The sequence below is a fragment of the Panulirus ornatus genome, chromosome 9 (genome assembly GCF_036320965.1).
Source record: "Panulirus ornatus isolate Po-2019 chromosome 9, ASM3632096v1, whole genome shotgun sequence".
In the NCBI taxonomy this organism is placed as follows: Eukaryota; Metazoa; Arthropoda; class Malacostraca; order Decapoda; family Palinuridae; genus Panulirus; species Panulirus ornatus.
This window is the reverse complement of record NC_092232.1, coordinates 48,878,961-48,905,189: the sequence shown is the minus strand read 5'-3', so window position 1 is coordinate 48,905,189 and position 26,229 is coordinate 48,878,961. Positions and strand designations below refer to the sequence as shown.

General features: G+C 42.1%; 2 protein-coding genes across 3 annotated transcripts in view; one reads left to right on the top strand and one right to left on the bottom strand.

The window, feature by feature from the left end:
• The window catches only part of LOC139750403 (retinol dehydrogenase 12-like), a 367,894-nt gene that overhangs the window by 152,099 nt on the left and 189,566 nt on the right, over positions 1-26,229 (bottom strand). The gene's annotated exons all lie outside the window — the stretch shown is intronic.
• Positions 1-26,229, top strand: part of Hip14 (palmitoyltransferase Hip14) — a 57,152-nt gene that overhangs the window by 18,478 nt on the left and 12,445 nt on the right. For both annotated transcript variants that reach the window (XM_071665151.1, XM_071665150.1), the window contains exons 8-12: positions 479-679; positions 9,334-9,495; positions 13,362-13,518; positions 16,447-16,581; positions 23,656-23,762. In XM_071665151.1, the coding sequence (XP_071521252.1) occupies positions 479-679; positions 9,334-9,495; positions 13,362-13,518; positions 16,447-16,581; positions 23,656-23,762 (762 nt within the window). The remainder of the gene's footprint in view (positions 1-478; positions 680-9,333; positions 9,496-13,361; positions 13,519-16,446; positions 16,582-23,655; positions 23,763-26,229) is intronic.

Genomic DNA, 26,229 nt, shown 5'->3' with positions numbered 1-26,229 from the left:
CTAACTTCATGGCAACTTTAAGATGTTATGTTGCTGTTCATTTCACTTGTCTTACTATTTCTACCTATATAATGGAATACAGAAAGGGTCAGACTTTCTAGATCTTGGTGATTTTAAAGAAGTAGGATACTTGGATGTTCAACTGTGCAAGGCTATGTGATGTGAAGTTATGTTATGATAGAGTTCAATAGTTATGGAGACTCTTTTGCCGTGGCCATCCCCTTGAGAGAGCTGTCAGAGGGAATGGGCATCAGAAATACAGATAAATAGATAGAAATAGATAAATGAAATATGATTATACAGATATGCACTGATCCATTTTTTGTGAAGATTCTACACAGGTCACCATGCTTTCAGGCTGAGGAATGGCACTGAAGATAAAAATGTATCTATTAATACTCTTTCATTAAAGAAATGCTGTGCTTTTCAGAATAATTTTTGGACAGTGATTAACATCACATTTGTATCATTTTAACAGAATCTTCGATACTGGACAATGATGGGAACTCCATTCCTTGTCTTCTATATCATTGGCCTCATCTTGAAATTAAGTCTCTATTATGTGCTGAAGTTGGGTCTTTTCACTGCTCTGTATATTTTTGTGTATGGCATCTCAAGAGTTCTGTTTGATGAGCGACTCATGACAGTTATGCCAATGGCTGTTTATTTAGCTACAAAGGTAGGTTTCAGTAGTATCATTAAACAGCTGTTGACAGTAGGGCTAACTGAAAAATTTTGTATATCATTCTGTACGTGTGTGTGTGTGTGTGTGTGTGTGTGTGTGTGTGTGTGTGTGTGTGTGTGTGTGTGTGTGTGTGTGTGTGTGTGTGTGTGTGTGTGTGTGTGTGTGTGTGTGTGTGTGTGTGTGTGTGTGTGTGTGTGTGTGTGTGTGTGTGTGTGTGTGTGTGTGTGTGTGTGTGTGTGTGTGTGTGTGTGTGTGTGTGTGTGTGTGTGTGTGTGTGTGTGTGTGTGTGTGTGTGTGTGTGTGTGTGTGTGTGTGTGTGTGTGTGTGTGTGTGTGTGTGTGTGTGTGTGTGTGTGTGTGTGTGTGTGTGTGTGTGTGTGTGTGTGTGTGTGTGTGTGTGTGTGTGTGTGTGTGTGTGTGTGTGTGTGTGTGTGTGTGTGTGTGTGTGTGTGTGTGTGTGTGTGTGTGTGTGTGTGTGTGTGTGTGTGTGTGTGTGTGTGTGTGTGTGTGTGTGTGTGTGTGTGTGTGTGTGTGTGTGTGTGTGTGTGTGTGTGTGTGTGTGTGTGTGTGTGTGTGTGTGTGTGTGTGTGTGTGTGTGTGTGTGTGTGTGTGTGTGTGTGTGTGTGTGTGTGTGTGTGTGTGTGTGTGTGTGTGTGTGTGTGTGTGTGTGTGTGTGTGTGTGTGTGTGTGTGTGTGTGTGTGTGTGTGTGTGTGTGTGTGTGTGTGTGTGTGTGTGTGTGTGTGTGTGTGTGTGTGTGTGTGTGTGTGTGTGTGTGTGTGTGTGTGTGTGTGTGTGTGTGTGTGTGTGTGTGTGTGTGTGTGTGTGTGTGTGTGTGTGTGTGTGTGTGTGTGTGTGTGTGTGTGTGTGTGTGTGTGTGTGTGTGTGTGTGTGTGTGTGTGTGTGTGTGTGTGTGTGTGTGTGTGTGTGTGTGTGTGTGTGTGTGTGTGTGTGTGTGTGTGTGTGTGTGTGTGTGTGTGTGTGTGTGTGTGTGTGTGTGTGTGTGTGTGTGTGTGTGTGTGTGTGTGTGTGTGTGTGTGTGTGTGTGTGTGTGTGTGTGTGTGTGTGTGTGTGTGTGTGTGTGTGTGTGTGTGTGTGTGTGTGTGTGTGTGTGTGTGTGTGTGTGTGTGTGTGTGTGTGTGTGTGTGTGTGTGTGTGTGTGTGTGTGTGTGTGTGTGTGTGTGTGTGTGTGTGTGTGTGTGTGTGTGTGTGTGTGTGTGTGTGTGTGTGTGTGTGTGTGTGTGTGTGTGTGTGTGTGTGTGTGTGTGTGTGTGTGTGTGTGTGTGTGTGTGTGTGTGTGTGTGTGTGTGTGTGTGTGTGTGTGTGTGTGTGTGTGTGTGTGTGTGTGTGTGTGTGTGTGTGTGTGTGTGTGTGTGTGTGTGTGTGTGTGTGTGTGTGTGTGTGTGTGTGTGTGTGTGTGTGTGTGTGTGTGTGTGTGTGTGTGTGTGTGTGTGTGTGTGTGTGTGTGTGTGTGTGTGTGTGTGTGTGTGTGTGTGTGTGTGTGTGTGTGTGTGTGTGTGTGTGTGTGTGTGTGTGTGTGTGTGTGTGTGTGTGTGTGTGTGTGTGTGTGTGTGTGTGTGTGTGTGTGTGTGTGTGTGTGTGTGTGTGTGTGTGTGTGTGTGTGTGTGTGTGTGTGTGTGTGTGTGTGTGTGTGTGTGTGTGTGTGTGTGTGTGTGTGTGTGTGTGTGTGTGTGTGTGTGTGTGTGTGTGTGTGTGTGTGTGTGTGTGTGTGTGTGTGTGTGTGTGTGTGTGTGTGTGTGTGTGTGTGTGTGTGTGTGTGTGTGTGTGTGTGTGTGTGTGTGTGTGTGTGTGTGTGTGTGTGTGTGTGTGTGTGTGTGTGTGTGTGTGTGTGTGTGTGTGTGTGTGTGTGTGTGTGTGTGTGTGTGTGTGTGTGTGTGTGTGTGTGTGTGTGTGTGTGTGTGTGTGTGTGTGTGTGTGTGTGTGTGTGTGTGTGTGTGTGTGTGTGTGTGTGTGTGTGTGTGTGTGTGTGTGTGTGTGTGTGTGTGTGTGTGTGTGTGTGTGTGTGTGTGTGTGTGTGTGTGTGTGTGTGTGTGTGTGTGTGTGTGTGTGTGTGTGTGTGTGTGTGTGTGTGTGTGTGTGTGTGTGTGTGTGTGTGTGTGTGTGTGTGTGTGTGTGTGTGTGTGTGTGTGTGTGTGTGTGTGTGTGTGTGTGTGTGTGTGTGTGTGTGTGTGTGTGTGTGTGTGTGTGTGTGTGTGTGTGTGTGTGTGTGTGTGTGTGTGTGTGTGTGTGTGTGTGTGTGTGTGTGTGTGTGTGTGTGTGTGTGTGTGTGTGTGTGTGTGTGTGTGTGTGTGTGTGTGTGTGTGTGTGTGTGTGTGTGTGTGTGTGTGTGTGTGTGTGTGTGTGTGTGTGTGTGTGTGTGTGTGTGTGTGTGTGTGTGTGTGTGTGTGTGTGTGTGTGTGTGTGTGTGTGTGTGTGTGTGTGTGTGTGTGTGTGTGTGTGTGTGTGTGTGTGTGTGTGTGTGTGTGTGTGTGTGTGTGTGTGTGTGTGTGTGTGTGTGTGTGTGTGTGTGTGTGTGTGTGTGTGTGTGTGTGTGTGTGTGTGTGTGTGTGTGTGTGTGTGTGTGTGTGTGTGTGTGTGTGTGTGTGTGTGTGTGTGTGTGTGTGTGTGTGTGTGTGTGTGTGTGTGTGTGTGTGTGTGTGTGTGTGTGTGTGTGTGTGTGTGTGTGTGTGTGTGTGTGTGTGTGTGTGTGTGTGTGTGTGTGTGTGTGTGTGTGTGTGTGTGTGTGTGTGTGTGTGTGTGTGTGTGTGTGTGTGTGTGTGTGTGTGTGTGTGTGTGTGTGTGTGTGTGTGTGTGTGTGTGTGTGTGTGTGTGTGTGTGTGTGTGTGTGTGTGTGTGTGTGTGTGTGTGTGTGTGTGTGTGTGTGTGTGTGTGTGTGTGTGTGTGTGTGTGTGTGTGTGTGTGTGTGTGTGTGTGTGTGTGTGTGTGTGTGTGTGTGTGTGTGTGTGTGTGTGTGTGTGTGTGTGTGTGTGTGTGTGTGTGTGTGTGTGTGTGTGTGTGTGTGTGTGTGTGTGTGTGTGTGTGTGTGTGTGTGTGTGTGTGTGTGTGTGTGTGTGTGTGTGTGTGTGTGTGTGTGTGTGTGTGTGTGTGTGTGTGTGTGTGTGTGTGTGTGTGTGTGTGTGTGTGTGTGTGTGTGTGTGTGTGTGTGTGTGTGTGTGTGTGTGTGTGTGTGTGTGTGTGTGTGTGTGTGTGTGTGTGTGTGTGTGTGTGTGTGTGTGTGTGTGTGTGTGTGTGTGTGTGTGTGTGTGTGTGTGTGTGTGTGTGTGTGTGTGTGTGTGTGTGTGTGTGTGTGTGTGTGTGTGTGTGTGTGTGTGTGTGTGTGTGTGTGTGTGTGTGTGTGTGTGTGTGTGTGTGTGTGTGTGTGTGTGTGTGTGTGTGTGTGTGTGTGTGTGTGTGTGTGTGTGTGTGTGTGTGTGTGTGTGTGTGTGTGTGTGTGTGTGTGTGTGTGTGTGTGTGTGTGTGTGTGTGTGTGTGTGTGTGTGTGTGTGTGTGTGTGTGTGTGTGTGTGTGTGTGTGTGTGTGTGTGTGTGTGTGTGTGTGTGTGTGTGTGTGTGTGTGTGTGTGTGTGTGTGTGTGTGTGTGTGTGTGTGTGTGTGTGTGTGTGTGTGTGTGTGTGTGTGTGTGTGTGTGTGTGTGTGTGTGTGTGTGTGTGTGTGTGTGTGTGTGTGTGTGTGTGTGTGTGTGTGTGTGTGTGTGTGTGTGTGTGTGTGTGTGTGTGTGTGTGTGTGTGTGTGTGTGTGTGTGTGTGTGTGTGTGTGTGTGTGTGTGTGTGTGTGTGTGTGTGTGTGTGTGTGTGTGTGTGTGTGTGTGTGTGTGTGTGTGTGTGTGTGTGTGTGTGTGTGTGTGTGTGTGTGTGTGTGTGTGTGTGTGTGTGTGTGTGTGTGTGTGTGTGTGTGTGTGTGTGTGTGTGTGTGTGTGTGTGTGTGTGTGTGTGTGTGTGTGTGTGTGTGTGTGTGTGTGTGTGTGTGTGTGTGTGTGTGTGTGTGTGTGTGTGTGTGTGTGTGTGTGTGTGTGTGTGTGTGTGTGTGTGTGTGTGTGTGTGTGTGTGTGTGTGTGTGTGTGTGTGTGTGTGTGTGTGTGTGTGTGTGTGTGTGTGTGTGTGTGTGTGTGTGTGTGTGTGTGTGTGTGTGTGTGTGTGTGTGTGTGTGTGTGTGTGTGTGTGTGTGTGTGTGTGTGTGTGTGTGTGTGTGTGTGTGTGTGTGTGTGTGTGTGTGTGTGTGTGTGTGTGTGTGTGTGTGTGTGTGTGTGTGTGTGTGTGTGTGTGTGTGTGTGTGTGTGTGTGTGTGTGTGTGTGTGTGTGTGTGTGTGTGTGTGTGTGTGTGTGTGTGTGTGTGTGTGTGTGTGTGTGTGTGTGTGTGTGTGTGTGTGTGTGTGTGTGTGTGTGTGTGTGTGTGTGTGTGTGTGTGTGTGTGTGTGTGTGTGTGTGTGTGTGTGTGTGTGTGTGTGTGTGTGTGTGTGTGTGTGTGTGTGTGTGTGTGTGTGTGTGTGTGTGTGTGTGTGTGTGTGTGTGTGTGTGTGTGTGTGTGTGTGTGTGTGTGTGTGTGTGTGTGTGTGTGTGTGTGTGTGTGTGTGTGTGTGTGTGTGTGTGTGTGTGTGTGTGTGTGTGTGTGTGTGTGTGTGTGTGTGTGTGTGTGTGTGTGTGTGTGTGTGTGTGTGTGTGTGTGTGTGTGTGTGTGTGTGTGTGTGTGTGTGTGTGTGTGTGTGTGTGTGTGTGTGTGTGTGTGTGTGTGTGTGTGTGTGTGTGTGTGTGTGTGTGTGTGTGTGTGTGTGTGTGTGTGTGTGTGTGTGTGTGTGTGTGTGTGTGTGTGTGTGTGTGTGTGTGTGTGTGTGTGTGTGTGTGTGTGTGTGTGTGTGTGTGTGTGTGTGTGTGTGTGTGTGTGTGTGTGTGTGTGTGTGTGTGTGTGTGTGTGTGTGTGTGTGTGTGTGTGTGTGTGTGTGTGTGTGTGTGTGTGTGTGTGTGTGTGTGTGTGTGTGTGTGTGTGTGTGTGTGTGTGTGTGTGTGTGTGTGTGTGTGTGTGTGTGTGTGTGTGTGTGTGTGTGTGTGTGTGTGTGTGTGTGTGTGTGTGTGTGTGTGTGTGTGTGTGTGTGTGTGTGTGTGTGTGTGTGTGTGTGTGTGTGTGTGTGTGTGTGTGTGTGTGTGTGTGTGTGTGTGTGTGTGTGTGTGTGTGTGTGTGTGTGTGTGTGTGTGTGTGTGTGTGTGTGTGTGTGTGTGTGTGTGTGTGTGTGTGTGTGTGTGTGTGTGTGTGTGTGTGTGTGTGTGTGTGTGTGTGTGTGTGTGTGTGTGTGTGTGTGTGTGTGTGTGTGTGTGTGTGTGTGTGTGTGTGTGTGTGTGTGTGTGTGTGTGTGTGTGTGTGTGTGTGTGTGTGTGTGTGTGTGTGTGTGTGTGTGTGTGTGTGTGTGTGTGTGTGTGTGTGTGTGTGTGTGTGTGTGTGTGTGTGTGTGTGTGTGTGTGTGTGTGTGTGTGTGTGTGTGTGTGTGTGTGTGTGTGTGTGTGTGTGTGTGTGTGTGTGTGTGTGTGTGTGTGTGTGTGTGTGTGTGTGTGTGTGTGTGTGTGTGTGTGTGTGTGTGTGTGTGTGTGTGTGTGTGTGTGTGTGTGTGTGTGTGTGTGTGTGTGTGTGTGTGTGTGTGTGTGTGTGTGTGTGTGTGTGTGTGTGTGTGTGTGTGTGTGTGTGTGTGTGTGTGTGTGTGTGTGTGTGTGTGTGTGTGTGTGTGTGTGTGTGTGTGTGTGTGTGTGTGTGTGTGTGTGTGTGTGTGTGTGTGTGTGTGTGTGTGTGTGTGTGTGTGTGTGTGTGTGTGTGTGTGTGTGTGTGTGTGTGTGTGTGTGTGTGTGTGTGTGTGTGTGTGTGTGTGTGTGTGTGTGTGTGTGTGTGTGTGTGTGTGTGTGTGTGTGTGTGTGTGTGTGTGTGTGTGTGTGTGTGTGTGTGTGTGTGTGTGTGTGTGTGTGTGTGTGTGTGTGTGTGTGTGTGTGTGTGTGTGTGTGTGTGTGTGTGTGTGTGTGTGTGTGTGTGTGTGTGTGTGTGTGTGTGTGTGTGTGTGTGTGTGTGTGTGTGTGTGTGTGTGTGTGTGTGTGTGTGTGTGTGTGTGTGTGTGTGTGTGTGTGTGTGTGTGTGTGTGTGTGTGTGTGTGTGTGTGTGTGTGTGTGTGTGTGTGTGTGTGTGTGTGTGTGTGTGTGTGTGTGTGTGTGTGTGTGTGTGTGTGTGTGTGTGTGTGTGTGTGTGTGTGTGTGTGTGTGTGTGTGTGTGTGTGTGTGTGTGTGTGTGTGTGTGTGTGTGTGTGTGTGTGTGTGTGTGTGTGTGTGTGTGTGTGTGTGTGTGTGTGTGTGTGTGTGTGTGTGTGTGTGTGTGTGTGTGTGTGTGTGTGTGTGTGTGTGTGTGTGTGTGTGTGTGTGTGTGTGTGTGTGTGTGTGTGTGTGTGTGTGTGTGTGTGTGTGTGTGTGTGTGTGTGTGTGTGTGTGTGTGTGTGTGTGTGTGTGTGTGTGTGTGTGTGTGTGTGTGTGTGTGTGTGTGTGTGTGTGTGTGTGTGTGTGTGTGTGTGTGTGTGTGTGTGTGTGTGTGTGTGTGTGTGTGTGTGTGTGTGTGTGTGTGTGTGTGTGTGTGTGTGTGTGTGTGTGTGTGTGTGTGTGTGTGTGTGTGTGTGTGTGTGTGTGTGTGTGTGTGTGTGTGTGTGTGTGTGTGTGTGTGTGTGTGTGTGTGTGTGTGTGTGTGTGTGTGTGTGTGTGTGTGTGTGTGTGTGTGTGTGTGTGTGTGTGTGTGTGTGTGTGTGTGTGTGTGTGTGTGTGTGTGTGTGTGTGTGTGTGTGTGTGTGTGTGTGTGTGTGTGTGTGTGTGTGTGTGTGTGTGTGTGTGTGTGTGTGTGTGTGTGTGTGTGTGTGTGTGTGTGTGTGTGTGTGTGTGTGTGTGTGTGTGTGTGTGTGTGTGTGTGTGTGTGTGTGTGTGTGTGTGTGTGTGTGTGTGTGTGTGTGTGTGTGTGTGTGTGTGTGTGTGTGTGTGTGTGTGTGTGTGTGTGTGTGTGTGTGTGTGTGTGTGTGTGTGTGTGTGTGTGTGTGTGTGTGTGTGTGTGTGTGTGTGTGTGTGTGTGTGTGTGTGTGTGTGTGTGTGTGTGTGTGTGTGTGTGTGTGTGTGTGTGTGTGTGTGTGTGTGTGTGTGTGTGTGTGTGTGTGTGTGTGTGTGTGTGTGTGTGTGTGTGTGTGTGTGTGTGTGTGTGTGTGTGTGTGTGTGTGTGTGTGTGTGTGTGTGTGTGTGTGTGTGTGTGTGTGTGTGTGTGTGTGTGTGTGTGTGTGTGTGTGTGTGTGTGTGTGTGTGTGTGTGTGTGTGTGTGTGTGTGTGTGTGTGTGTGTGTGTGTGTGTGTGTGTGTGTGTGTGTGTGTGTGTGTGTGTGTGTGTGTGTGTGTGTGTGTGTGTGTGTGTGTGTGTGTGTGTGTGTGTGTGTGTGTGTGTGTGTGTGTGTGTGTGTGTGTGTGTGTGTGTGTGTGTGTGTGTGTGTGTGTGTGTGTGTGTGTGTGTGTGTGTGTGTGTGTGTGTGTGTGTGTGTGTGTGTGTGTGTGTGTGTGTGTGTGTGTGTGTGTGTGTGTGTGTGTGTGTGTGTGTGTGTGTGTGTGTGTGTGTGTGTGTGTGTGTGTGTGTGTGTGTGTGTGTGTGTGTGTGTGTGTGTGTGTGTGTGTGTGTGTGTGTGTGTGTGTGTGTGTGTGTGTGTGTGTGTGTGTGTGTGTGTGTGTGTGTGTGTGTGTGTGTGTGTGTGTGTGTGTGTGTGTGTGTGTGTGTGTGTGTGTGTGTGTGTGTGTGTGTGTGTGTGTGTGTGTGTGTGTGTGTGTGTGTGTGTGTGTATATGTGTGTGTCTGTGTGTGTATATATGTGTGTACTTTGGGATGTGTGGGTGTGTATGTTTACGTGTGTGTGTGTGTGTGTGTGCATGTGTGTGGGGGTGGGTTGGGCAATTTCTTTCGTCTGTTTCCTTGCGCTACCTTGCAGGCGCGGGAGACAGCGACAAAGCAAAATAAAAATAAATACTTTACTTTTTGTCATACATCTTTTGTTTACACTGGTCCTCTGAATCTGTCACCTCTCCCTACCTATTTTTCTTTGTCAATATGTTTACAGTCATTATTTTCTATAGTCATGCCACTGTTTCACACTACCCAGTATCACTTTCACAATATTTCCCTCTATTCTAGCCGGTATCACTTTCACAATATTTCACTCCACTGAAATTCTGAGTGTAAAAAGGTATGTGTGGGGGGGGGCATGTTCTCAGTGGACTGAACCTGGACATGTGGAACAGTAAGGGAAAACCATGGAGAAGTCTATGGGGCCAGGTTGTGGATAGGGGGATGTGGCTTCAGTGCTTTGCATATAAAAGTCAAAGAATGGATGCAAGTGAATGCAGCCAGTCTTCTTCTGTACCTGGTGCTAGCTCGCTGACATTAGAAACAGTTGACAAGTACAAAAAAAAACTCATATGATCACTGTTTCCCCACTTAAGAGAGTTAGTGCCAGGAGCAGATGAAGAAAGGCTACACATGCTCACATGTAATACAGTGAAATAGTATGTGTAAAATTGACATGAACTAAAGTGGTATGTCTCATGCAAGTTAAAGAAGTTATGATTAACAGAGCACCCTTATATTATGTATTTCAGTTTTGGTGTTACATTACCTGGGTTCTGTACATTCACGACTACTCTGGGCTTCAAGCAACAACATTCTTCTTTGTATCTTCACTTCTTTTATGGTACAACTTCATGAAAGCATGGAGAGGTGATCCTGGTGTTATTACAGCTGATCAGGCTCAGAAATATCAGGTAGGTGACCATTAAGTTTTTATTGGAGAAGTAACTTAAGCATTATACGTGTGAGGAATGTGCAGTATCTAATAAGGATGGTGGACACGGTATGATGAAGATAGAGAACTAATGTTTCTTGTTACTAAAGAAAAGATTGAGAAAGGAAACAAGTAGAATTACAGTGGATTGAGCTGAGACAGACAAGAGAAAAGATATTTGTTCTTCAGTAAATAAGAATGATATGGATACTTGAGTTAGAACAGAGAAACAAGAAAATGTATTATCAAGAAAATGAGGAATGGAAGGGAGATAAGTAAAACTGTGAAAGACAGTTGAATATGTTCATTTGATATGTTTATTTTAGTACATACACCTCTTTGGACACAAGTTGTTCACATGCTTTTTAGGTCTGAATATTTGTAGAACTTTAGGCTGAAGTCATGAGTTTGGACATCAAAGTGAATGGAATTAAAAGGGGTTTTCTCTGATCTCTTTATAGTGTACATTTTTATTGTCTTTGTTACACTAAAGGTATGTGAGAATGAGCAGATAACAAGTACTCTCACATTCTTCTGTAAGGTACTAGATAGGGCACTGCCCATGTATTCCTTGCGTGCCATAGAAGGTGATTAAAAGGGGTGGAAATGGGGGCTGGAAATCCTCCCGTCCTGTTTTACATTTCCAAAAAATGAAGAGGGCCAAGTAAGGCTTTTTCTTGATGCTACCTAACTGATGTGGGAAATGGTGAATATGTATGATATGTATGAAAGAGAAAAAATATATATATATTTATATATATTTTTTTTCCCCCAAACATATTCACCATTTCCCACGTTAGTGAGGTAGATGATTGAGACTAAGAGGGAAAACTCCTCACTTGTTCCCCTTTTCTGTTCCTCCTTTTAGAAAGTAAAACAAGAGGAGGATTTCCAGTACCCCCTGCTTCCCAACCCTTTTAGTCACCTTCTATGTCGTGCAGGGAGCACAGAGGTAGAATTCTTTCTCCTCTACCTCAGAAATAAGTATGTATTGGAGATAGAAGAATGATTTTGAACAGTCAGGGCCTGAACATGTGGAAGGATGCAAAGCTTACATGTTATAGGGGGAATATGAATGATGTGATATAATGGGGTTGATGTGCTGTCAGTGGACTGAACCAGGTTATGTAGAGTGTCTGGGGTAAACCACAGAAAGGTCTGTGGGACCTGGTTGTGGATAAGTTGTTGTTGTTTTGGTGCACTACACATAACAGCTAGAGAATGGATGTGAGTGGATTTGGCCTTTCTTCATTGGTTCTTGGCACTTCTTCACTAATGTGGGAAAGGGCAATCAAGTATGAAAATATATATATTGGTGAGATTGCAGTTTAATAGGGTTCAGATAATTTTATTTAATATGAATTTTCCTCAACATGTTGCACCACATGTTTCATGGAGACAATCCCATCATCATGTGCAAACAATTTACAAAGTTTTTAAATCCTAACACCAACACATAGACTTATAGTCCAACCTGCTACTGCCAGACCAAGTTATACCATGGCCTGACATTTAAATTGAAAGTGGCGGGTGCCTTGTGGTTAATGAGGGCTGTGTGGGGGAGGTAGGCCTATGTAATGAGATGTGTGTTCAACTACCTTTCGTATGTTATCATGTCTTGATAATTCTTTCATAATGATTTGGTTGATGATAGGATGTACTTTAAAGTTACCTAGGGACAAATTAAATGGCATTACAGATAGCATAATCTGATGAAGGGTACAATATGATTGGTTTATTAAGGTCTACATGGTGACAGTTTTCATGCTAGCATTTAGCAATCACATTCCTGTGGTCACCCCTGCATATTGAATGACTAATCCATTAGCATCTCTCAGGTACTGTTTTACCTGTTTGGCCAGTGACTACATCTTTGCATGCCTTTGAAGGTATAAACACACTCAATTTATGAGAATTTGGCCTTCTTTTACTTAAGGTTTTCCTAATAGTGTTATTATATTGGAAGGCAACATGAAAAACACTGTTTTTTAGTACCTGTCGTACATTAGCTAAGTTAGGAGAATAGGGCAACATCAAACATTTAGACCTATCATCCTTTTCCACATTTTTGTTACTAAACACATGAAATGTCTTACTGACTTTCCAGTAAGTCTTGTTCATAAATCACTTACTGGATTTGTGTGGTCACATATCCATAATGCTCTTAAAAACTTATTATAGTTATCTATTTATTTTATTTTGCTTTGTCGCTGTCTCCCGCGTTAGCGAGGTAGCGCAAGAAAACAGACGAAAGAATGGCCCAACCCACCCACATACACATGTATATACATACACGTCCACACACAGCACATGTACATACTTATACATCTCAATGTATACATATATATACACACACAGACATATACATATATACCCATGTACATAATTCATACTGTCTGCCTTTATTCATTCCCATCACCACCCCGCCACACATGGAATACCAACACCCTCCCCCCTCATGTGTGCGAGGTAGCGCTAGGAAAAGACAACAAAGGCCACATTCATTCACACTCAGTCTCTAGCTGTCATGTAATAATGTACCAAAACCACAGCTCCCTTTCCACATCCAGGCCCCACAGGACTTTCCATGGTTTACCCCAGACGCTTCACATGCCCTGGTTCAATCCATTGACAGCACGTCGACCCCAGTATACCACATCGTTCCAATTTACTCTATTCCTTGCACGCCTTTCACCCTCCTGCATGTTCAGGCCCCGATCACTCAAAATCTTTTTCACTCCATCTTTCCACCTCCAATTTGGTCTCCCACTTCTCCTCGTTCCCTCCACCTCTGACACATATATCCTCTTTGTCAATCTTTCCTCACTCATTCTCTCCATGTGACCAAACCATTTCAAAACACCCTCTTCTGCTCTCTCAATCACACTCTTTTTATTACCACACATCTCTCCTACCCTAGTATTACTTACTCGATCAAACCACCTCACACCACATATTGTCCTCAAACATCTCATTTCCAATACATAATTACAGACATTTTTACAGAAGGATCATTTAATGAAAAATAATTAATATAGCTCTCAGCATTTGGTAGGCTTCTTGTAGATCTAAGAGGATAAGTGATCAGATTCCCTCATTATTAACACCAAGAAATGGCAGTTTACTTTCTTTTTCCCATTCGGTCATGAATTTCATGGTGGGTAAATGTTATTTGATTCTTTAAAGAAAACATCATGATCTTGGAAGGATGGCCAGAGGGACTACACATCATCAACATTTCTACGACAGATTTTTGGATGGTGACTGATTGAAGTGAGAATCTCATTTTCAAAGTATTTCATGAATAAGTTATTGAGAATTAACTCAATAGAGCTTAGTGTTTCCCAAAATGTTTTCCAGGATGATGAAGGCAATTTTTATAGTAAAATTTGGTCTAGCCATGGGAAATTCCCCTAGTCCCATTCTTAGTAACTTATTCATGTATTCATGGAATACTTTGAGACTGAGATTCTAACTTTGATCAGTAACCATTAAAAAATCTGGCTTTTTAGATACATTGATGATGTGTGGTACCTATGGCCATCCTCTCAAGATTGTGATGCTTTCTCTCTCATCATAAATATTGCCCCAGCTTTGATAACATTAACATTAAATGTCTACAGTAAGATTAGGATAGAGATATAACATTTCATTCTAAGATTTACTGTAGATGCAGATTAGGTTACTATGTTATGTTTTCATTATGACAAGCAACTGAAAAAATCTAATGTCTGCAAAATTTCTAACATACATACTTTATTTCTCATTCATACAAGAAATTGGTGTAGAAATGTTATGTCCATCCAATATGTCATGAACTTAATTTAAATCATACTTATTTTTCAGACTATCATTGAATTAGCAGAGAGAGATGGATTTGATCCTCAGTGGTTTTGTTCTACATGTTTGGTGCGACGTCCAATACGTTCCAAACACTGTTCTGTGTGCAATCGATGTATTGCCAAGTTTGACCACCACTGTCCTTGGGTTGGAAACTGTATAGGTAAGATAGTCTTGCAATCCTTACAGTTTCAGTCCTCAAGGGCTCTAACCCAATAGTTGGTGTTAAACACTACATCTCTATGACTGTACCAGTTTTGTTCTAGTTTTGCGGTCCATTTTCCTTTTTTGTAGGCATTACTTTTGTTCTTTCTCCTGAGAGCTGGCTATTTGTGGGCCGTCATGACTAGCTAGACCGTCCAGTACTTGGTAAGCTGCTGCATCACATGATCATGGCCATTGGCAACTCTAAGGGTGGGCCATTTTGATAACTATTTCTTTCTCTATACCTCAGAGCTTAGAATTCTCTACCCTTTCATCTTTTTCAATTACTTATAACCTGGCTTATTTTAAGAAGACAGTTTTTTCACTTCCTCCAAAATTCATGAATACTTTCCCTTGTCTCTTCTTTTTTCCTTTCATTTAGCCTCTCTGTATTTTGATTAAAGCCCAACCTTGATGTGGACTTCTGTCCATGAATGGAGCCTCCAAGTTAAGAAAAATCTAACGAGGGAGGTACAGATAATACAGTCATGGATTTAAGGCAAAATATTTATCAAGCCTATTCTAAAATGAATCTATTGTACTACTTTCAACCACTCTGTTTGCTAAATCATTCCAAAAATCAACAATCATGCTGAAAGCTGGAAGTTCCAGATAAGAGCCCAGTTTGTATCCTTTGCACCCTTCCACTACAGTATTCTGTCTAGTGAAGAAGTCAACCCATTATTCCTACCAGCAGATCCAACTTCTTAATCAGCCTCCAGTTTGGAACAGTGTCATATGCTTTTTACAAGCCCAGGAATATGAACTTAATCTGCTCAAAGAAGTCAAAAAAGGTTTTAATGCATGATCTTTCCCTGAATTCATCTTGTTTTGCAGTTAGGTGGTTTCTTCTTTGCAAGAAGTCATCCACTTGACTTTTACAAAACACACTTGTTAGAAAGTTTGGTCTGTACTTTGGTGCAGTTTCTTGATCATATTTCTTGAATGAAGACATGATATTTGCCTTCTACTCTCTTGTCATGATGCTCTAGTAACCTACTGAACTATATTTCAAGCAGCCTAGATGGTGTCCATACATTCAGTCAGGAATTAGGGAGAGTCTTCATCAGGAACATGAGTCTTATATCACTGAGGGTGTTATAAAAGCCTAGCTATGTCATTTTATCAAGTTCAATACCTTACAAGACTTCTTCCCCATCCCACCTTGGTCATGTTGAGGCAATAGTGTTCTCCACTGTGAAAATACACTTAAACTTTATAATTTAGCTCCACATACATATCCTTCTCATCCTCAGTAGTTCTTCCCTCTGAATCCATTGCTTGATAAGGTGCTTTTTAACCAATAACATGCTCCTGATGGACAATATTTAGAGAAAAATTTTCAAATGCATTTTGCCTTGTCTACAAAATTCTTTTCAAAGTTTCTCTCTTTTCCCTCCTTATCTTGAAGTACTCATTTCTTTCCTCCTTATGCATTCTAAATACTGGATGGCTACAATGCCACCTGTATTCCTTCCATGGTATATCTCTATGCTCTTTTGCTTTCTGGCATTCTTCACTGAACCATGTTTCTCTGTTCTTTGACTTTTCTTCCCTATTTGCATCAAGTGTTCTAACCCTTCACAATAGATTTCACAGAACCTTTTACAGTACTATTCAGTACAACTTCCTTTCCCAATTTAGATTCACACAGAACTTGGTCAGTTATGCATAGCTGCCATGATTATATTTTCTCTACAAGTCATGCCTCCCCTCTTCCCTATATGCATCCTCTTGAGCCACAATGTTAAGCTATTGCATTACATGTGAACGTAGAGGAATGAATTGTTGAGTCGTCAGCGCAGGAGTACATTTGGTTATTTTCAGAAGGAAGGAAGTCATTAATAAAAAGGAGGAAAAATGTAGGAGACAGAACAGAACCTTAGGGGACCCCCATTGTTGATAGAAAAAGGGTGAGAGGCTGATTCATCAACAACCACAAGGTAGATCAGCCAGAGAGGAAGGTAGAAATGAGGGAGCAAAATGAGGAAGGGAAGCCATAAGAAGAGAGCTTAGAGTAGAGATCCTGGTAACACACTATCTCAAAAGCTTTGGATATATCAAGGACAACTACATAGGATTCCCCAAAATCATTCAGAGATGATGACCAGACATTAGTAAGTTTGGAAAGAATATCATTAGTGCATCTCACCATATGGTGATAAGAGAGAAGACTGAGATTCAAGATATGTGTGGACTTCAGGAGGGATTAAAAGACTTTGGAAATAGTAGATGTCAAAACAACAGGGCAGTAGTTGAAGAGGTTAGAACGGTCACCCTCCTTAGGGTGACCTAATGCATGCACCCAAGAAGAAGGAAAAGTTCTGGTTTTTAAACAGAAACAGAACAGATAACCAGTATGTTACATGAAGGTAACACTTAACAGCATGTTACATGAAGTCAACACTTAATGTCTCTGATCTTGCACCTGTGCAAGATCAGAGACATTCTTTCAGTGCACAGGGATGGATGCCATCAGGTTTATAAAGTTAGCTTACATCCACAGAGAAAAGCACTTTCTGGACAGTTTGAAGAGATTATGGGATGTAACACAGGATTAGTAAGAGGAGTATCAGGGGTTGAAGGAATGTTAAAGTCATCCAAGGTTGAGTTACAGGAGAAATGGGAACCAAGAATGATGAGGAGAGGTTATTGTACTATTTTTGAGTAAAGGAACACTTTGCCTCACGATCAACATAGCAGTGGTTCATATATTTACTTTTGCTATATATTTCTCATTGTTAACTTTTTATAGTATTTTACAGTTTCTGTTACATGTGACTTGTCCAAACACAATTAAATAGCCTTGACTGTGTACTGCATTCTGTAATGAAAATAGGTAAATTACTGAAGTGAGAAAACTAAGTACTTATTTTCTTTTTTCCAGGAGCCAACAACCTGAAATACTTCATTGGGTATCTCATAATGTTGTGTGTCATGAGCTGCTTTGTTCTACAAGGCTGTTTCTACTTCTGGAATGGTGCTTGCAGTATTTACATTTCAAAACATGGAATATGGTCCAGTAAGTTTACATTTTCATTTTTAAATTCTTTTATCTACATTTGCAATCTTGTCAATTTTTTTTCTTTAAATGAGTTTCCTGCTTGGGCTTAGGTTGATTGTTTGATATATCTACCATGTTACCAGTAACTCAAGTTGGAAGTTAAAGGTTCCTTCCTTGGACTTGAGTTCCAGATACACAAAGCCATCACTGTATCTTAAGTACTGTAGCTGGACAGCCATCACTCAAAGTCAAACCACAAAAACAAAGTAAGCACTCCACTCGTGGGTGGCTAGTTGCTACAGTCTCCAAATAAGCAGGATAAATTTAAGTTGTCCCATTTGAAGCAACATATCTTCAAATAGCATCCATATCTCCTTTTCTTCCACAGGTACATGTAACCAAGCTAAACGCACTCACAAAACTTGCTTTCAGTTTTAAGGTATCCAGCCTGTGAGAAACATTTGTTTCTGTATGCATGATTAAACACTTAGAAATCCATTTTCTTCTTTGTGGTATCCAGTATCACTTTTGATTGCAGGATCTCCTTTCTAGTTCTCCTTTTATAAGGGTTTTTGGTGAATCTCCCCTTGGTTCTCTTGACATCTCCAAAGCATTTCACAGCATGTGACAAGTTTTAGCACAGTAAATTTCCTATCTTTGTTTTATGTTTCTCTCATTTCTCTAATTCATAGTTACCTAGCCAATCTTTCATTACAGAAACTGTTGATCTGGTAATTTCTGATTTGTACTGTACAGGGAGGGAGTTTTATACTTTTGGGACGACACTCTCCTTAGCATTCTTTACTCTGATGCAATGTGTTAAATTTATGTATGCTGTCTGCATTAACCATGTCCTTAGTCAATCTGTTCAGTTCATACACTACTCTTAAACTAAAAAAAGTATTTCTTTACACCCTTATTTACAAGTTTCTTACTTCATTTCATGTTATGTATTCTGGTTCATCTATCCCAATGTTTCTCAAAGAATGTCCACTGTTCACTTTGCCAATCTCTTTTAAAAACTAAAGGTTGTGATCAGGTCACCCTTCAGTCTTTTCTCCTCCAAGGTGGTATATTGAAAGCCTTCAGCCTTTTCCTGTAACTTAGTTTTCTAAATTTTGGTACCATCTTTGTTGCCCTGTGGAGCTTTTCTGCAAGATATTTGTGCCTCTTTAGGTGCAGTTACCAAATCTGAGAAGCATATTCTACTTTTGGCCTTATGTATGATATAGATTTTTTTTTTTTTTTTTTCATACTATTTGCCATTTCCCGCGTTAGCGAGGTAGCGTTAAGAACAGAGAACTGGGCCTTAGAGGGAATATCCTCACCTGACCCCCTTCTCTGTTCCTTCTTTAAAAACAAAAAAAAAAAAAAAAAAAAAAAAAAAAAAGAAAGGGGAGGATTTCCAGCCACCCGCTCCCTCCCCTGATATTTGCCAGCAGACAATTTGTCTCCTTAACTGTTTTCTTAACATGGATCTCTGGCAAAAGGTTAGGGACAGTATCTACTCCCAAACCCTTCTCACATACAGAATCTTGAAGCTTATTTAATGCTAGGTAATAACCGTATTGGGGCCGTATTTTGCTTTGTTTCACCCTCATTACTTTACGTCTGCTTGGGTTGAATTTCATCAGGGTGATGCAGTTCTTTAGCTTTTCACTTCTCTCACGACTTTTGTATCAAACGCAAAAACACTCAGGTAGGAAGCAAGTCATTGATACAGATAAAAAAAGTGGTGGTCACCTCACTCCGTTTAGAAAAGCTTCTTTGATATGCATCCATTGTTCACCTCCACTGAGATAATCTCCTATCCTTCATAGGAGTTTCCCCCCTTATTCCTGCTTGTGACCCGGCTTCTTAATCAGCCTCATATGTAGTACAGTATCAGATGCCTTCTGGCAGTCCAATTAAAGATAGTCCATCTAGACTTTCCTTTTGTCCAGTACCAGGCTTTCTCTCTCCTGAAACTCTGTGAGGTTAGGTACACTAGACCTTCTATCTGTAAACCCATGTTGTTTCTTCTTCAGAAATTTCTCCTCCATAGATAGTTTTCCATTTCCTTTCTAGAATTCTTTTCCAGAACCTTACACACCACACTTGTTAGTGAGACCAGTCTGTACTTCATTGCCTGTTCCCTAACATCTTTTATTAAAGCATTCCATCCTCTTTCTTACTGTTCCCTCTGTTTTTGAGGCTTGAGGTACTTAAGCCTCTAAACCTTCATAGTAAATCTTATAGAACCTCAAACATGAATCTTATCACAGTTTTTACAGGATGTTTCTATAGAGAACCATGTAAAATTTGTGATAAGATTTATGTTAGGCAGACTGGTAAGGATCTTTCTGTTAGACTTAAGCAACATAAACATAGTATAAGAACAGGACAAGAATCAAATGCTTTGTTTAATCATGTTAGAAATTATGGTCTTTGTATTGACTGGAGTAATGCCATCTCATTTATGAATATGTACATGTGTATGTATATGTATGTATATGTGCGTATGTGGGCGTTTAAGTATATGTGTTTATGAGTGGATGGGCCATTCTTCGTCTGTTTCCTGGCACTACTTTACTGATGCAGGAAACAGCGATTATGCATAATAAATAGATAAATATGATGATTATTATTATTTATTATACTTTATCACTGTTTCCCACATCAGTGAGGCAGTGCCAAGAGACAAAGAATGGCCCATCCATTCACATACACATATATGTATATAAACGCCCATTTTTTTCATACATATTCGCCATTTTCCTTAGAGGGTATATCCTCACTTGGCCCCCTTCTCTATTCCTTCTTTCGGAAAAATTGAAACGGGATGGGAGGATTTCCAGCCCCTCGCTCCCTCCTCTTTCAGTTGCCTTCTACGACACACAGGGAATACGTGGGAAGTATTCTTTCTCCCCTATCCCCAGGGATAATAAATGCCCATATATGCAAATATACCTACATACACATATATATACATATAAACACATGTACATATTCATACTTGCTTGCCTTCATCCATTCCTGTCACGACCCCACCCCACAGGAAGCAGCATCGTTACCCCCGCCTCAGCAGAGTAGCGCCAGGAAAACAGACAAAACGGCCACATCCGTTCACATTCAGTCTCTAGCTGTCATGTGTAATACACTGAAACCACAGCTCCCTATCCACATCCAGGCCCCACAGACCTTTCCATGGTTAACCCCAGATGCTTCACATGCCCTGGTTCAGTCCATTGACAGCACTTCGTTGACCCTGGTATACCACATCGTTCCAATTCACTCTATTCCTTGCACGCCCCTCACCCTCCTGTATGTTCAGGCCTGAATCGCTCAAAATCTTGTTCACTCCATCCTTCCTCCTCCAATTTGGTCTCCCACTTCTCGTTGTTCCCTCTACCTTTTTGTCACTCTCTCCTCACTCATTCTTTCCTTATGTCCAAACCATTTTAAACACCATCTTCTGCTCTCTCAACCACACTCTTTTATTACTTACTCAATCAAACCACCTCACACCATATATTGTCCTCAGACATTCCATTTCCAACACATCCACGCTCCTCCATACAACCCTACCTATAGCCCATGCCTCACACCTATACAACATTGTTGGAACTACTATTCCTTCAAACATAACCATTTTTGCTCTCCGAGATAACGTTCTTTCCTTCTACACATTCTTCATTGCTCTCAGAACCTTTGCACCCTCTCCCACCCTGTGACTCACTTCCACTTCCATGATTCTATCCACAGATAATTCCACTCCCAGATATCTGAAACACTTCACTTCCTCCAATTTTTCTCCATTTAAACTTACATCCCAATTAACTTGTTCCTCCACCCTACTGAGCCTAATATATACCCTAGCCTGAGCCAGGTACCCATTTTATCGACCAACCCCTAGCAGTGGATGAACAGCTGAGTTGACTGTGGACCATCTGCCACAACCAGGATTCAAACCATGTGCTTGACCATGGGCGGCCTGTGAATGCCTCACAGCCAAGAACACTAACCACTACACATGATGTGAGCTGTTTTGATAGCTGTTTTTCCCCTACACCTCAAATCTTTGGAACTCTCTACCTTCACATGTCTTTCCCAATAACTATGACCAGGCACATTTTAAAAGACAGGTTTTTCACTTCCTGCAAAGTTCTTGTCTCTTCATTTTCCTTTTCATAATCTTCTGTATGTTTCAATTAAAGCCCACCCTTGATGTAAACTTCATCCTTGACTAGAGCCTCCAACATAACAAAAAGAACACTTCATGTTATATTGCAACATTAGTTTCCATGTAAATTGGGATGAGGGACTTAAGGCCAAAACTGTACAAAATAATAGTCAAAAGTTAAAGTGAATATTGGAAACTGTACCAAATAATACTCAAAACATTAAGCGGTGAAAACAACATACAATACATACAAAAAATAAAAGACAGCTGTCTGCGCCTTATTCATGAACTAATTCATCATACTACCCAGACTGTACTGGCAGCCAAGATGCTATGCCCCTGATACACTGACTTTTCAACACCAGACTCTGCTTCAGCCTCTGGTGCTGCCTTAGCTTCAGTCACCACAGTGTGGGTCTCTGATTACCCATCACCTGTGTAAATGAAACAGTACAGAACAGCACATGTACATAAAAGATATCTTAAGGGTTTCTTTCAGTTGACAACAAATGACACACTACACCACATTTTTATATTTCTTTCACTCGACACCACAGTTTATCTTTTTCATATTCTTAAAGTTATTTTGAGGGTTTCTTTCATTTTACACCACATCCGACTCTGCATCTCAATTTTTGGAGTTCTTTCATTCACACTATACTTTTATATTTCAAAAAGTTATTTTAAGGGTTTCTTTCAGTCAGTATACTACACTCTATATAACATTTTTGAAATTTTTTCACTTCACACCACACTCATTTTTTCACTCTACTCTTCATAAACAAAAACACCCATTTTTTAAACTCATTTGAGAGGTTGAAGGTGGCTGAAGCATTGGATGAGTTGCTTGGTATGGCACAGAAACTCCTTCAGCTGTATCTTATTCCACTCTTTTCCTGAGTGGGGTTCACCCTCAATACCTGTCTCCTACTCCTGATGTCTGACAGGATGTCAGTTGGTGACAGGTCTTCCTCCATCCTGTCTAGGATCTCCTGCACGTTCTCCTCTTCATCCTCCATTTCTTGGAAACCTGGGTCGTCTCTCACCTCCTAACTTAATTCAGTGATGTCCCTGATGAACTTCACCTTTTCAGTACCCTTAAGATCATGCACCACATTTGGCCACAGGACACCACACATGGATTAGAGCTTCATTATTAATACTTTTTCACCTCACCCTAATGTGCATCTTGGTATCCTTGATGGTGAAGGCTTTCAAGAATTCCCTAACAGTGAGGCTGACATCACTGCTCATAGCCTGTGTCATCGTCTTCATCGTCCCCTTCAGGCATGACCACTTGCATAAGGTGATAGCTCTCTAGTCCATGGGCTACACCAGTAATGTGACATTGGATGGAAGGAAAAATTTTGGGTGTTATCATAAAGGAAACTAGGATGGAGAGGATAGCCTGGGGTATTTTCAGTCATTATGACTTTGTTGTCAAGGTTCCTTTCCTTATTGAATGAGGCTCTTGCAGAAATTATATGAAGATACCATTCTTCAAATGAGACTGGAAGCTTCTCCATGTTGATATTCTTAAAGGCATGAGTTGTGGATGAATAATGGCTTCAGTTACCATGTCCCAAAGCATTTGCTCATAAAAGCATGGTGATGCATTCTTTTCTAACCTCAGAACATAGAGCATTTGCTTCAGCCTTCATGAGGCATGGCTTGTTTGGCATCTTTTTCCAGTAAAGGATGGTTTTGTCACACTTTCATATTTGGTTTGATGTGTAATCTGTCTCCTTTATAATAACATGGGAGTGTCACCTTCACTTTCTCTGCAGCCTCTGCATCTGCTGGCACAGTCTCTCCAGACAGCACCATATTTCTCAGGCCAACACAGTTGATAAAGTTATGAAGCCATCTAGGGCTAGACTTAAATCTGCTTTCATTACCTGGCTTACCTTCTTTCTCCATCATTTCCTCTTGACTCTTGATTGCTTTATTCTTAATTAGTTGCCTGGCCATTGAAAACTGGCACACCCACATATTTTGCATCCAGATTTTCTGGGTGTCCTCCATTTTCTCATACATTAGCAGCGGGACATACATCGTCACCTAAGAAATAGTTGGATGAGCAACATCTTTCCTTACTGTTTCACTTTATTGCTTGATTCTGCAGATTATGCTCTCATTAACCCATAACAGCAAGCAACAGCAGATTCACCAAGCCACACTTCAGTTTGTTCAGAACTTTCTCCCCATCTTAGCAGGTCCAATTGTGGTAGGGATACTTGCTGGATGCTTAGGCAAATACATGGATGCAAGTGTAGAATTATACGAGTGGCATCTTTACACTGTGGATACTAGCAGAAAAATAAGTTGTAGGCAGTGACATTTGGGTGAACCATGCTGTATGGCATTGCCATGCAATATATCAACAGAATGGGAGTAATTTAGGTAACTGTGATGTATTAAAATCACTGCATTAAATCACAGTACATTACAGCTCATCTGTATTATATTTTTCCATTACCCCAATGAAACTGAATAAATGAGTTTTCACTATATAGGACGTCATATTACAGTCCATATGTTACCATTAAATGATAAACATTGTAAAGTTACCAGAGGATGTAATTTAGATAAGAAATTTGCAGTTCTTAATTGAGTAAACTTTTCATATTGTCGAACAAGTTTCTGCTGGGATTTCATGTCTGCGTGTGCGTGTGTGTGTGTGTGTGTGTGTTTATTAGATCATTTCTCAAGCAGGTTTGGCTTACTCTGAGGCTGATATAGAAAAATAACCAGTTTTGATGTAGCAATTAAGACCTTAGTATTCCTGCTTAGTCCAATAAATGTGTAGCATTGTTTTTGTTTTGCACCTTAAAAAGTGCAACCCATTGAGGATAGTAGTTCTAAGTATACATATAGTAATAAGAATTCATTCATATCATTCAAGTTTCTAAACTTTTTATGCTTTACAGGCTTAGGTTCAATAGGCACATGTGAGCCATGGGTAGCATGGGTTGGTGCCAATGCCACTTTGCACGCTGCTTGGGTCGCTACACTTCTTGGGTGCCAGCTTTATCAGGTAATATTGTCATATTTTTTAGGGTGGCCAGATAGGGCTATAGCAAAGCTAGAAGCAATGATAATGGGCTTTTTAAAAAGATATTAGGAATAGGAGAGTTGAGAAAGTTTGTGCTGGATGCTAAAGTTCTTGTGCAAGTGAGGATTAAGGAGACTTGGAGATATGGTGTAAGGAAGAATGGAAAAGTAAAATTGTTGGTAAGGGAGAAGATAAATCAGAGAGAATGCAAGAAAGATAAAAGAATGGTGACAGAAAGGTTTAGACGAAAAAGTAGTAAATGTAGGGATGCAGTTGTGTGTGAATAAGGTGTTTAAAATGCTTAGAGGAAGACTTAATGGTTGTAAAATCAGTAGTTGGATAAAAGGCTGTGAGATATAAGAATAAAAGTGGAAATACTTGGTGGATGGATGAGATTAGAAATGCTGTGGAAGAGAAGCTCAAGAGATTTGGTAGATTGGTCAAAAAGAATTAACTAGTGGAAGTTCAGCAGCACAGGAGGTAAGAATATATGATGTGTAAGTGGAATTGTTAAGAAGCTGATAGAGGAAAGCGAAGAAAGAGTAGATGAAGATTCTGGAAGAGAGTTGAGTGAAAGTTAATGGAATTAAGATATTGTACTGGAAGGAGGTGATAAAGGAAGGGGTGCATGTAAGAGTGGAAATGTAAACGTGAGAGGTAAAGAAGGGGAGTTGCTGAATGAAAAGGAGTAAATGAAAGGTTGATGGAGAGAGTATTTTAAACTGATGAATATGGGAGGTGAGGCTGCAGATGTTACATGCATTGGTTTGGAGGATGGAAGGAAAAGGATAGAAGTGCAGGGGCCTATAGCAATAAGGGAGGTGAAAAAAGGCAATAAAGAGATTGAGGGTGGGAATGGCACCTGGAGTGGATGGGATTACTGCTGAAATGCTGAAGTATGGAGGAGTTAACTTTTGATAGTGAATGCATTTGATATGTTACTTAGCATGGAAGCAGAGAGTTATGCCTGAGGATTGGGTGAAAGCTCTTATTCATCGTTTTTCAAAGGAAAAGGTGCTAAGGATGCATGTAGCAATTATAGGGGAATAAGTTCATTAAGGATAACTAGGAAAAGTGTATGCAAGAGTTTTGAATGGGAAAGTGATCAAAGTGATTGAATGGAATATAAGTGAGGAGCAAGGTAGTTTTACGAAAGGTAGGGGTTGCATAGACCAGATTTTTGTTATGAGAATGATTGGAAAAGTATCTAGTGAAAAGTTAAAAGCTGTATGTGGCCTTTATGGATCTGGAGAAAGCATATGAGAGTCGAGTGGATTGCTTTGAGGGATGTGTCAAGGATTTATAGGGTAGAGGGTCAACTGCTGAATGGTGTGAAAGCCTTCTGTAATGGAGCAAGTGCATGTGTAAGAATGGATGGAGAGTTGAGCAAACGTTTTGGTATACATGTGGTTGTAAGGCTGAGCTGTGTGATGTCATTGTGGCTTTTTAACATATAGATAGATGGAGTGATAAGATTTTACTCTGTTGTTTGCTGAAAGCGAAGTCGAGTTGCAGAGGGTGTTTCTGCTAAATATCAGCTCTTCATCAGCCTGGTTGGTGCTGTTTGTCCTTGGAGTGCTTGGGAAGCTATCCTTAGGTGGATATCTGTACATGTGTTTCCAGCAAAATAATTAGTATGTTTTATGATGTGAGTGTGCCAATTGAAGGTAAAAGCAAGTAAAAGTAAAGTAATGGTGTCTCAAAGGAAACAGAGTGAGTATAGATTTTTGCAAAGCCCTATAAAGTGAGAAGAAAGAAACTAAACTGTGTTATAGATATGGGGGAAAGAAAGACCAGAAGAGGTGACAAAATTTAAGTATTTGGTAGTTGTCGTGAGTAAGTTTGGTGAAATGGAAGAAGAGATAAGGGAAAGAACAGTATAGGGTAGTAGAGTCATTGGGCCCCTTAACAGAATACTGTACAGTAGAGGTATACATATGGAAGAGAAGAAAGGATTAAGGGACTTCATAGTCCTCTCAACCCTGACTTCTGCAGCCAAAACATGGACATGGGATGAGCTTCTGAGGTCAAGAATCCAGGCTGTGGAAAGAGTTGTTTTGAAAGGAGCATGTGGTGTGATGAGATGGAATGAAGAATGTAATGAGGAGGTTATGAGAGATTTGGTATGGCAAGGAATGCAAAGGGGATGAATTGTGGAGTGATACAGTGGGTAAGCTTCAATAATTTGAGGTACTTCGGGAATGTGGAAAGAATGCAAAAAGGGGAATTTTCAATGAGAGTGTATGATAGAACGATTAAAGGGGCTGGTGTGAGAAAAAGGCCAACTGTGCCGTGGGGATATTGAGTGGAAAAGTACTGGAGGAAGAGAAATGAGGGAAGAATGCCTGGAGTGATTTATGTGGAGGAGGCATGTAGGGACAGGGATAAGTGAAGACTCTTTTGCCCTGGCCATCCCCTTTATGAGAATTTTCAGAGGGAATGAGCATCA